The sequence below is a fragment of the Amblyomma maculatum genome, chromosome 10 (assembly GCF_055883805.1).
Source record: "Amblyomma maculatum isolate TAMU_Amacu chromosome 10, ASM5588380v1, whole genome shotgun sequence".
Lineage (NCBI taxonomy): Eukaryota > Metazoa > Arthropoda > Arachnida > Ixodida > Ixodidae > Amblyomma > Amblyomma maculatum.
The window spans coordinates 41,517,039-41,529,565 of NC_139353.1; the positions used below are offsets into that span (position 1 = coordinate 41,517,039).

The following is a 12,527-nucleotide window of genomic DNA, read 5'->3' on the forward strand; positions in this document are numbered from 1 at the left end:
CGTTTCTCTGGCAGCGATGCAATGCGACAAGCATGCGGATGCACTGGCCTCGACCGTGACACCAAATGGGGAGAGGAGGTGCGTATATACAGACATCATATCGGCCCCAGATCTGGGCGCTCCTTACCAATTAGCCAGCTGGCAGGGGCCGGGATCAGTGTAGCCCAAGGCTGCCTCACGCACCTTGCAAACAAACCGACGCACAGTAGTACAAGAACAGCCCTTCAGCATCAGCTCGATCAAATCTACTAAATCCATCGCGCACACCTTCGAATCTCCAGCTTTTATTTTTGTCTTTCTATTTTTGGGGGCCTCCCCGAATCATATCCGCGCCCCTCAACGCTTGTTGTTGACGTCGACCTGCAATGGGGCCAAAGTTCGCGCGCGCGCATCGGGAGCGGCCCTGGGAACAGCGACTCTCCGCAGTGGTAAAGGAAGAGGCGAGGTGTGGAGCGTGATGCTGCCAGGAACGCGCACCGCGACCGCGTCTATAAATACATAACCCGAACGCGCGCGCGGGCTTCGGACCGAGCACTGTCGCCGCATTCGTAGATGCGCCATCGCGGGCTCCTTGCCGAATTCGACACTCCCACAATATAAGAATAAAATAAAAGCGCGCGCATTGTCCGTGCGACGCGGAAGAGGAATCGATCACGCGGAGGGCACGTCGAGCGTCGAATGCTGACACGTGGAGGATGACAAGGGGGAACCACGTGACCGCGTGCGTTGTTCGCTTCGGTCGGAATGTCTAAGTGCGTACCAGCGAGGTAATAATATACACCAACGAGAGCGTGGAGCCTGGGGCAAGAGCGATGATATATCCCAAAGGAGAAGGGTTGGTTAGATAAGTGTTTTGTTACGCGGTGGTCACGTGACCGCGTGCGTTGTTTGCCTCGGTCGAAATTTCTAAGTGCGTACCAGCGAGGCTGTACGAACGAGAGCCCGAGGCTAAGTGCGAGGATATATCTCAAAGGGGAAGAGCTAGAGAAGTGTTCTGTTTCGCGACGGTCGAGGTCGAAACACATACCTAAACCGGATGGCTTGGAATGACGTAACAGATCATAAAATAATAGTAATATAGTCCGGATACTACCTATTTACAAACCTTGTTCAAGCACGCCAAGTAATTATGGAAAACTATTGGCGATATTCGTCAATAGAGTTCTTTAGGACGCAAAATCAAACAATTTTGCGACAGTTCCGTTTTTCTTATCGCTGAAATTTGTTTAACCTTGCAAATTTTGAATCAAGAGATGCGGCATGCTGTTAAGTTTTCTTTCTTTCTTTCTTTCTTTCTTTCTTTCTTTCTTTCTTTCTTTCTTTCTTTCTTTCTTTCTTTCTTTCTTTCTTTCTTTCTTTCTTTCTTTCTTTCTTTCTTTCTTTTTCAAATGCGTAATAATAAACCAGACGTGTCAAGGAAGCCGGCCACAAAATTAAAAAAAGAAAAAGAAATAGGCTCTCTTGGACACGTAGGCGGCGGCTGTGACAGTTCAACCAGTGGTGACGAACTTAATTCAGAAAACAGGGTAATAATGTTACCTAGTAAATCGGTTAACTATAATTTCTGATAACTGTCAACTATTGCAGTCAGGCATCTAGTAGCAATCGGAGATTTGTAGCCAGCCGTTACTGTTAGTCATGCAAGTTTAATTGAATTTTCTAAACCTCTGCGTTGTGCTTGGACCAGTTTTGGCGCGCCAAAAGACGCGCCCTTTCGAAAACCCCGCGCTCTAGGCCCTGTTTCCAGCTCAGTCAACCAATGGTGCAGATGCCACGTACGCCTCTTCTCTCCATCGTAGGCCGGAGACACGTACAAGCAGCGGCGAGCAGCGCAGCCCGCAGCGCAAGGGGCAGATCGCACGCGGGATTTTTGAAAGCGCGCGCTTCTTTTGGCGCGAGATAGCCGAGGGAAACCACATTTTCGAAATTCTAGAAATAGGCATTGCTATTTTTAACAATGGCCAGCTACGAGTGTCTGATTGCAACTGTATTTATAACTTAGAAAGTTAATGATCAGAAAATAGCCAACCCGCTTACCAGGTAGAGAACATTCAGTCAGTTCAGTCGTGTCCGACTCTTCGTGACCCTATGAACCATGTCACGCCACGCTTTCTGGTCTCTCACTATCTTCCTAACATCACGTAACTTCATCTGCAGCGCCTCGATGATGCCACCTAACCATCGTGTTCGCTGCCTACCCCTTCTCCGGCGACCCTCAACCTTTCCCAACATCAAATCTTTCTCCAGCGACTCCTCTCTTCTCATCAGATGACCAAAGTAGCTGAGCTTTAACTTTAGAATTTGACCCTCCAATGAGCAGTCAGGGTTTATGGTCGACAATATCCACTGATTTGATCTTCTGGCAGTCAAAGGAACTCTCAAGAGTCTTCGCCAGCACCACAATTCAAACGCGTCAATTCTTCGGCGGTCAGCCTTTTTCACAGTCCAACTCTCGCATCCATACATCACAACTGGAACATTACTTGCCTATTTTCTTATGTGCGCCAGTCATTTGTCGAGGAGGGGGTGGGGAAGGGGGTGATAGTTTTTATAGAAGTTTTTGTTGAAAATTCTACTAAACCCCTTTTGAAAGCCCCACTGGACTTTTGCAGAAATTGACTAGACGTTTCAATATGGGCTCCAGATGCATTCGGCAAACAGCGCACCACTCTTGAAGACTGAGAGAGAGAGAGAGAGAGAGAGAGAGAGAGAGAGAGAGAGAGAGAGAGAGAGAGAGAGAGAGAGAGAGAGAGGTCGGAGGTTCGAGACCGGGCTCGATCAGTGAGGAGCGCAGTTGTGTCCGTTGTATCCTATCCGTGACGGGCAACCGGGGACGACCCACCATAGCCGGGGCGGTACAGTGCCAACGTCTGCAGGCTAGAACAGTGCACGAACTACATATGTACATTAGGCCGAGTGCATTTCGCGCTCCAGCTCAAAGTGATAGCAATAAACTAAGAAGCCGCCGCGCGATGAGGCTCACCGGTCCGACCCGTGAGGGCCGTGACACGCGTATCAGCCGCGCGGCTATATGCAGGGAAAGGATCGATCGAGGCGCTAGGCGTTTCCCCGGCGCCTTGACGTCTGGTGAGAGACCTCAAGGTCGCTCGTTGATGCCCTTTTCGCTACAAGCACCACCCGCCGGGGGACAGCGGATGAACAGGGACACGCTAGCTATATCCGACTGGGCGGAGCAAAAGACGCCGTCTACGCACTTTGGTCCAGGCTAAGGCGCCGCTCCAGGTATTGCGAGACGCACCGTCCCTATATTCATCGAAAGCACGTACCATAAATTTCCGACGGAGCTGTTACCGACCGCCGTCACAAAAGGTCAAAGATGTTTCCGCGCGGGACTGCACGCGCGCTCGGACAGCGTGCGTTGAACGAACCAAGAAATCGCGCCTTGCGTCGGAAACGAAATCGTACTTTTCAACCCAGAGTTCGCGCCTGGGGACAGCGCATATTCGCAAGTGATCAAACCGTCCATAAGAGGGAAATCAGGAAATCGTTCGTCGATATAGTGGGGGAAAAGGGGGGTATGGAACACGAAAGCCAGCTCGGGTAAATTATTCACCGTGTTGTCTCGTCGGGAGCAATGATTTTTTTTTTATTACGTCTTTATTTCTGCTTACGGTAGGCGTTTACCTTGCGGCAGAACTAAGTTGCTTCAGGGATGTAGGGGTGGGGGAGCGGTTAAGGGTGGGGGTGAATTTATGCAGCATATAATGGACCAGCAGAGTCTTTCGTCCCGAACTGCTACCGCGAGCAGCTATCGCGCGTGCGCGCGCGCGCCTGGTCAGGTATTTATTCGATCGCGAACACTGCGCTGTCAATGGGAGCAGCATGCCGTTTTTTTCAGTGTGTTCACCCCAATACTACATAACGCTCGTCTACGTTGTATAGTTAACCATTAAAAATTGGGGCTCCAGAGGCGCGCTTCGCCAGCAGCATTTTTCGAATAAAGGGGCGTTCTACCAAGGCTACAGATATGACAATTCGAAAGAGAAGAAATACAGAGCAGCGTATACGCGAGGACTAGTGAAGAGAGTGGACACTTATGTCCATGAGAACTCGCTTAATCCGAAAATCCGGTTTATTCGAACTGACGCCCCTGGTCCCGTCATGCAGCTCCGAGCGTGAATTGGCGCCCCACTAATTTCCGACTCCGCGCAACTTGAACACATTTTCAGTGTGCTTCTAGCTGCAATTGTCGAAAGTGATTTAAATGAGGCTCTTGCCTCGTGCGTGGGAAGCACCTTAAGCATATCATCACTGGTCAGATGCTGCAATGTAATTATTTTTATTTGATACATAAAAAAAAGTAAAACGTTAAAGCAAAAATAAAACATTAAAATAAAACATTAAGCACAATATTAAACATTAAATAAAACATCGAAATAAAATTACAACATTATTACTAAGGGTAATAATGTTTTGCTCCGAGAAAGACTACAGGGGTTAACGTCCAGGGCGCAATTTCTGAGCAGTCACCCTTTTAGAAGTGCGTTTAGCGCGTGTCCCGAAAAAGCGCGGGAAACTGCGGAAGTGCGGCAGCGTGCCTGGCTAAGCGCGCGCTAGGATGCCTCGGTGTCAGCGCCGGCTACGGCGCGCCTGCGCGGGCGCGTGCCCGGGTTCAACGCGGCGACCGAGATAAACGACAGTTTAAACACGCCGCCCGCTCCAAAATCCCTAACCTCTAGGTGGTGGTGGTGAAAACTTTATTTAGAACCCTATGTTGAGTCCCAAACCTCCAAAATCACTGAAACCCCAGACCCCAGACTGCTTCGCCACCTATGGGTGGAGGGATGAAATACTAAATGCGCGCCCGAGATTTCACACCAGATGGAGTCACTTACGTCGCAAACGCGAAAGAGAAAATAATAATCGTTTCCGTTTTGGAGTTAAGTTTGAAAATACACAGGCCTGGGAAATATTTTATTCATGACTGCATTTGAGACATCCTAACCCTTTGAGCCTACATCAAAGTTTGTTCGCCAGTTTTACATAGCAGCGGCGAGTTTATATCATATAAAAATTTTGTTCGACTAGGCATGCAAGCCAGCCCAATTTATGTTGCTTTGTGCACATGTATTTCCTTTCACATAGTACGAGCTATAATGGCCATTTGCACAGTAGCAACCATAATGACCAGGATTTTATTGAGATGTAAATGCAGTATAGACGTTCAAGTTGTGTGGAAGGACTTGTTACCATAGAATTAGAACTCTTATACCAGGAAAAACCGCAGCTATGTAACTTCTCAGTGGCTCCCCATATCTCCTTTCCCAGTGTTTTGTCCGCTTGATATGGCAAAAACTGCTTCATCAATGGATTCTCCTCGCAAGGCTATATACTGCCTCAGTCAAAATGTGAGATGTTTCTGCAGGGACACATTTCAATGTAAATTTGCGGTACACTTCTACTTTCCCAGGTCTTTTACTACTTCTACTTCTACCTTCACGTCATACGGTGACAGTCTGCTCTCTCCATACACTGGGGACGCAACCTATGACATGTGGCCACAGATAATGGCAAGGCAGTCATAAGGTGTAGATAATTGCCCAGTACAGCTATCACCCACAAATAACAAATGATTCTGTTGCTTTGGATGAGACTAACTCCTATTGCATGGTGAAGTCTCTTTAATTTGAACAAGGAGTATATGGCCCTACAAAACCCACATGTGTTTTTCACTGAGAGAAAAGGCCAGGTAATCCCAACACATGTGTGGCAATTTATTCAAACAAGCCATGCAACCAAGCTGCCACATACTATTAATAATGGTAATCAGTCGCATGAAAGGCCTTGAATGCGCAACAGTTACTGTAGCATTGCAAGCGCAGCTTGTCGATATTTCACGAAACCACACGTCATCAGCATCTGTCACAATCGCCAGCTGTGCTCTTTCTGCTCAGCATGGGCAACACATGCAGTCTTGTCAATGCCATGGCAAGTTAAGCAGCGTCCAATCATGACCTGCTCGATCCTTTTCCCTATTTTTCTCTCCCATGCCCCTATCGTAGTGGGGGACCTGATGTTTGGAAATAGTAGTTCTTTAGCAGCACAATGATGAAAACAACCCTCGAAAGCCACTATGGATTCATCACTAGCCTCAGTGATGAGTGGCTGCCTACACGAAAGAAGGCCTAGTGTGAGCTTGATACATTTGCCAGCTCAACACGGTGCATCAGTTTCTCATTCCAATCAGGCTCCAATAATCTGTATTCTAGTAGATTGAAGTAACCTTTCAGCCCTCTCCGAATCATCGCGGTTAGACTGCGAGATTGCACCAGAGAATACACCAGAGCAATGGCTGACTGCGCTGGGCCTCCTCCTGGCGATGTCCCAGTGACTGCAGCACTTTTCTCAGGGCCCGGATGGTGGCATTCATTGAACTTAGTGTGTGAAATTTGGTCATTGTCATTTACAGTCACTTTTTTTTTTGTCTTGCAATTTCATTCAAGTATCTACTGCTTCATGTATTTTATCCTGTTGGACATTATTTTATTATTGTTTTTGCTATTTTGATGTTCACTGTTGCCATTTCCACCCTGCCATGGCTCCTACCTTGGGGCTAGCAGTATTGCAAATAAATAAAAACTAGATTGTGACCTCCGTTCAATGCGCAAATCAACTTGCTCTGACACCTATTGTTAGGGTAAGCTTTGTATTTGCTTAGAGGGCCCAAGACTTTCTTAATTTGCATAATTATATGTTTTCGTCAGGAGTTCACCTTCACCACGTGTACGTGAAGGGTAAGCTAAATTGTAATTTCATGCTCGCTTCATTTCACCTATGGCAGACTCAATGCTGAGCAAGACCACGAGGGGTCAGAACATTGAAGTGACAGCAAGACTACAAAACAGACTCACCTCCAGTGCATTCTCAGCAGCAGTCACATCGAGCAGGAGTGGCTGCATGGCTGCCAGGTCATGTTCCCGAGCCTCGAGGGTTGTCCTAGCCCGCGCAAGCGCCTGCGCATAAGCCTCCCAGTCCGCGAGGGCCTTACTCATCCTTTCCTTGCGGGCCTGTATGTCATCCATAGCCTCTTGCCAGCGCTTGCTCAAAGTCTTCGCCTGAGTTCCCGGCAGGTCTCTCGTGGCAGGCCCAGACTTCCTCTCAAGCACACGGGCCGCTTCAGAGAGCTGTGCCAGCAATGGCTGACTGCGCTGGGCCTCCTCCTGGAGACGTCCCAGTGACTGCAGCGCTTTCCTCAGGGCTCGGATGGTGGCGGGCTTCTCTTCCAAGGGCTCGAGAGTAGCCAGGAGAGCCTCGAGTTGTTCGCGAAGCTTACCAAAGGTGGCCCACGAGGCTAGGTCGTTTTGCGCTGTGTCAAGGGCAGCCCGTGCGTTTGTGCTCAGGGCGGTCAGCCGCTGTTGGAGGGATGCAAGTTCCTGCTCAGGCAGCAGAGATGCTTCCGGATCCATGGTTGGTCGTATTTGTGTCAATAGAGCCTGTAGGCTACGAAGACATTCGCTGTAGCCAGCTGTTTCTGAGCAAACGTCCTGCAAAGATAAAATGGGTAGGCCGTGTTTTTGCATGACACACAAGAGATACGGTGCTTCCGTGTACAAGCGCAAGAAAGTAGCTTGTTTAGTTAAAGATTCATGATGCCACAAACCTGTTTGTGAAGGCTTAATCAGGACGAGGTACTGTGCAAACACTGCCATGGCTAAACCCAGCAGTTACGGCTAAAATAACCACTTACACATAAATGACAAACGTAACAACACATTACACAATTGAGATTTGGATCTGATAAAGAACACTCAGTTCTGCTTTCATTAAATTGGAAATGCTGATAAAGTATAAATTTTACAAGAGTAGATGCAATAAACCGGTCAGAAATAAGCATCTGTGTTTCCTAAGTGTTTCTTTTGACTATATTCATTTGTTTGTATTGTACGTAGACTTTTGTTTAAAACAATCCTGAAGGAACCATAAAACTCTGTTTACCTTAACGAGAGTGCCCTAAAAAAAATATGTGAGCAAGCTAGCTTTTTCCAAATATATAATATATTGCATAAACAATAATTAAAACTGGCCTCGAAGTGAGGGGACATTTCTGAGAACTGAAGGCATGAAGCAAGGCACTACTATGTTTTAACGTGAACATGGCATTAGTTTATTTTTTGCCAGTTCCTTTTTCTGTCTCTCAAAGTGACCAACATTCATGTTTATTTTTTAATTGCTTTCCTTTGGCACTGAGCGCTTTGAAGTTGCCCAGCTGGTTAGTTGCGCGTATTGGCCTTGTCACCTTGCATGTGACGTGTACGATGCTCTGGCCATAAGATCTTTGCGCCAGGTGTAGAAGCAAAGGTGCCTATTTTTTTTTTTCACACCGGCAAAAGAGCTTCCTTGCAAAAGGCACACCCCCAGAAAAGAGCTGCCCCACAGTTTTTCACGAAGATGCATGGAATCTAACTCGTGGATGCATGCTCTTTTTTTTTTAACACTGGTACGAGCATGCCTGTAAGTGCCATTGCATGGGTTCACTGGTATTCACTATCAAAGCACGAATTCACCTGAAATGAAGGGCACAAAAAACAGTTCCACCTAAGCAGATTTGTTTTCTTGAATTAATGAGCCGTTAACGAAGTTTACTGTCCTTTGGAGAACTGCCAAACAAACTGCCCCCAAAATCACAGTTCCTGGTTTCCCATTGAGGCAAGGAAAGGAGTAGTGGGAAGAGAAGTGAAGCAATTGAAGATAAGGGGAGATTTGTATACGTAGTGGTGACAATTTGCTGGACTCAAATGAAATAGAGAGAGAGAAAGACAGCGCTGCATCCACTGACCCTGAGCTCCTTGCAGCGGGCATCGAGGCCATCCAGGTCGACGCCATCCTTGGCGGCGGCCACCGTGCGCTCGGCGCGATCGAGCCAGTCCACCAGTGCGTCCCGCTGAGCCCAGTAGTCCCGGCGCAGGGCCTGGGCGCAGCCCAGGTAGTGCCCACGCTCCTGCAACTGCTGGGGCAGTGTGGACCGCAGCAAGGCCAGTTCACTGAGCTCCTCTTGGGCGCGGCTGGCCAGCAACTCACTGGGGAGCTCCTTGAACAGCTGCTCTTCCAGCTTGCGTGCCACCTCTAGGTGTTCTTCGGACTGACGCTGCAGCTCCTGTTGAGGAAATGAGAATAAGAGAGGCAAAAGGCTGAAGAATGCAAACCTCTATAGCGATGCACCTGGTGCTATTACTGTATTAACACCTTAGCTGCTATTCTCTGTCATACCACGCACTGAGTTACCAATTTGATCAGCTGTGATTTTGCATAAGTGTGATGGTAACACATCACTGACATTATACACTGTATGTGGAATATGTAGGTACTTGCACCTGACTGTTTTCAACTATTTTCTCTGTTTTCATATTATTTTTAGCTATTTGAATTAGTGCCATGGTACTAATTAAGTAAATGCGCTAATCAAACAAAGCAAACTTCATCTCTAACTTTAAAGACATATAAAGAAGCGTGAGGACTATTTTGACACCACACAAATTCCAAAATGCCAAATGGGGCTCTCACCTTGTGGCTCTCCAGCTCGGCGTCAATGCTCTCCGGTTCCATGGTGAGCGCCGGTCGGCTTCGGGCCAGTGACTCATCTGCGCGAAGGTCCTGCAGAGTCTTCTCCAGGGCCTGCAGCTGGCCCTCCTGTTCAGCCAGCAAGGTCTGCTCCTGTGACTTGAGGTTCTGGATGGACTTGCGCAGAGAGGCCAGCTGGCTCTTGAGGTTGCCCAGGTCGCTCAGGATGGCATTGTGGTCGACAGAAGAGCCCTCCTCAGCCAACGCTTCTCCTTTGTCCTGGGCCGACATCAGCTGGCCTTCCGCATCAGCAACCTGGCCTGTGAAGCCACCAAGGAAACATGCGTCACTCCCATGCCAGTTTTAGAGAACCAACCGGATTTTCATGTGGATCACATACACACAATGACACGAAAAATACTGAAAGCTACTGCCAGTGGCGAAATGTGAACACACTTTACGCCTATGGTGTAAATCACTAGAGAAATTTAAAATTTTATGGCAGTGAACTGAAGAAAACAAAAACCACAAAAATGAAGAGGACTAACCAAATAGGAAAAGACTAGATCGCAAAATCTCTGTATATGGTACTTACAGTGGTCAACAAGACAAAAATCAAATGCAATATGTATATATACTATCATCAGTTTCAGTTTTATCACAAAAGAAGGCAGAAACACCACAACAGTTTTTTCTTTTCCAGTTAGAGTCCTCTTGTGTTCCCTGAATTTTCAATCTGTACGGTAAGCCTGCTGTCCAGCCACACAAATAGAATATGCACTAACTGCCTTGCCAGAAAAATGGTCCAATTGGCAGTCTGGCAAATGACACTATAGCAAAAGTTCCCTGCTCTGCCAGAATTTCTTGCTCGAGATTTCTTTTTTTTTTTTTAGGAAGGTCTACATGGTGTGCTAACAGCGATAGTGTTGCTAGCATAGTGAAGTGCGAACAGCCATGAACAACGTTATAAACAAACTGCTGTATTGCGACACCTGAAACTGCAGAGCGCTGAGAGGCCATAAGAAATGGCTTGCGGTCAAATGGCTTAGAAGAAGGGAAAGAAGACTTTACTTAAGAGTTGACCTTACGGGAGACTCTAATGTAGTGCATAGCACCAAATAAGATGAGTACCACATTGTCAGCTGAATTAAGCTGAGGGAGGCTGAGCTAGAATGAGGTCCAGGAGACATGAATGCAGAATCTAAAGCCAGGCAGGTGAGTCAACAGGTGCCGAGTGCAAGTGTGTACAAATTCACTGCACTAAGAAGACATTACAAGAAATGTCCAGGGACTTTGTCCCATTGCATCAGTTCTGGTATCAAACACCTTAAAAAGGAAGCGTCCCCGCACATACCAAGCAGGTTGTCGTACTGGGGAAGCTTTTCAGCAGCCGGCTTCTTGGCCTTCTCAAGCACGGCCACGGTGTCAGTAAGGCGTGCAATGGCTTGCGCCACTTGCTCACGAAGCTGATGGTACTGTTGCCGCAGAGAGAGGGCCTGCTTGGCACGACCCAGTTGTCCCTGAGTCTTCTGCAGGGTGGCCTCGCAGCGCTCCAACAAGCGCCCCACAGCCTCGGACAGGGGACCGGGACCCTGCATGCGCTCCAGGCGGCCCTGCAGGTCCTTCAGCTCAGACTGCAGTTTCTGTTTAGCGGGGAGACACAAAGAGAGGGCACTGTGAACACTAATGAATATACTATAGATAATAACTACATCTGCATTACATTCATTAAAGTACCCGTTCATATTTAGCCTGACAAATGCTAACAATCAGGCAACAACTGTGCACCATCACTTACGATGTGCACAGTGAAGAGAACAGGTTTATTTTTTATTTCATTTCTTTCTTTCTAGGAAGTGGAGCAGTAAGCAAAGGCTCCTTAATCAGCATTCGGTACAAATATCTACGTAACAGACACAGCAACATTAAACCATTGCCAATGTACAAACATATACCAGGCATTTCAAGGAAACCCGCTACTATTAAAGGCTTTTTGAGGTATGAAGACAGCTTCTACTGTACCATCGATGCGCCATCTACAAAAAAAAAGGTGAATGACACTATGATGTTAATTAGTAAGCTGCTAAACTAATTTCCGATAACTAAATTTTCAACTGTTACAATTAGACACTCGGCTGCGATTAAATTTAAAAAATGCGACTACTGCTGGCGCTCTTAATTAACAAATTTTGGCTATCTCACGCCAAAAGAAGTGCACTTTCACAAAGCCTGTGCTTTAAGGTATGCCCCAGCGACATTAGTAAATGGCACTAGTGCCTAATGGCCATCTTTGTCTCACCTAATAAGTGGCGCTCGTCGCTGCTCGCTGCTTTAGCCCACATGAGACAGAAAACTGCATGTGGAATGATACTACTGACTGACATCATTGGTGCACTGTGATAGATGACGACGTTCTCAAGCTACATCCAGTCGACGGGGACGTCTTGAACTCTGTATGTATATCGCATATCTAAAGCGGCTCCTCCGAACGAAGGGCCTTGGCTAGGAACGCATAGCTTAGAAAGTGGTAGTGCTTTTTGAAGCAATAAATGCCACTTTTGTCAGAACCTTGTATTTTTTTAATAGGACCAGTCCACTTACTGTGAATGTAGAATACAATGAATGCAGTCCTTGTGACTACTAGTTTCGTTATAGGTGGCTCAACTTATTCCGAAATAATTTATTCCGGAATCCCATTCTGGGCCGACAAAAGTGACCCTCAAGTTAAAATTGAGGTTGTGATACGTTCACCACACCAGTCACTGCATTTAATTTGCCATGAGGGTTGAGAGAGTCGCACTCTATTCTGGTGTATAATGATGCCTGTGGTTTCTCTTTGCTTGAATTTGAAACTGCGTAATCGTCATCATCAGCAGCCTGACTATGCCCACTGCCAGACAAAAAGCCCTTCTTACATTTCTCCAACCAACATGGTCCTGCGCTAGCTGTGGCCACATTATTCCCACAAACTTCCCAATTTCATCCGCCCAACTAACTTTCTGCTATTC

At 47.2% G+C, this 12,527-nt stretch overlaps 1 protein-coding gene across 6 annotated transcripts in view; it reads right to left on the reverse strand.

Moving 5' to 3' along the window:
* Positions 1-12,527, reverse strand: part of LOC146176259 (uncharacterized) — a 326,256-nt gene that overhangs the window by 115,458 nt on the left and 198,271 nt on the right. For all 6 annotated transcript variants that reach the window (XM_084582578.1, XM_084582580.1, XM_084582576.1 and 3 more), the window contains 4 exons: positions 10,874-11,162; positions 9,523-9,839; positions 8,798-9,115; positions 6,873-7,505 (listed from right to left, as the gene is read on the reverse strand). In XM_084582578.1, the coding sequence (XP_084438704.1) occupies positions 6,873-7,505; positions 8,798-9,115; positions 9,523-9,839; positions 10,874-11,162 (1,557 nt within the window). The remainder of the gene's footprint in view (positions 1-6,872; positions 7,506-8,797; positions 9,116-9,522; positions 9,840-10,873; positions 11,163-12,527) is intronic.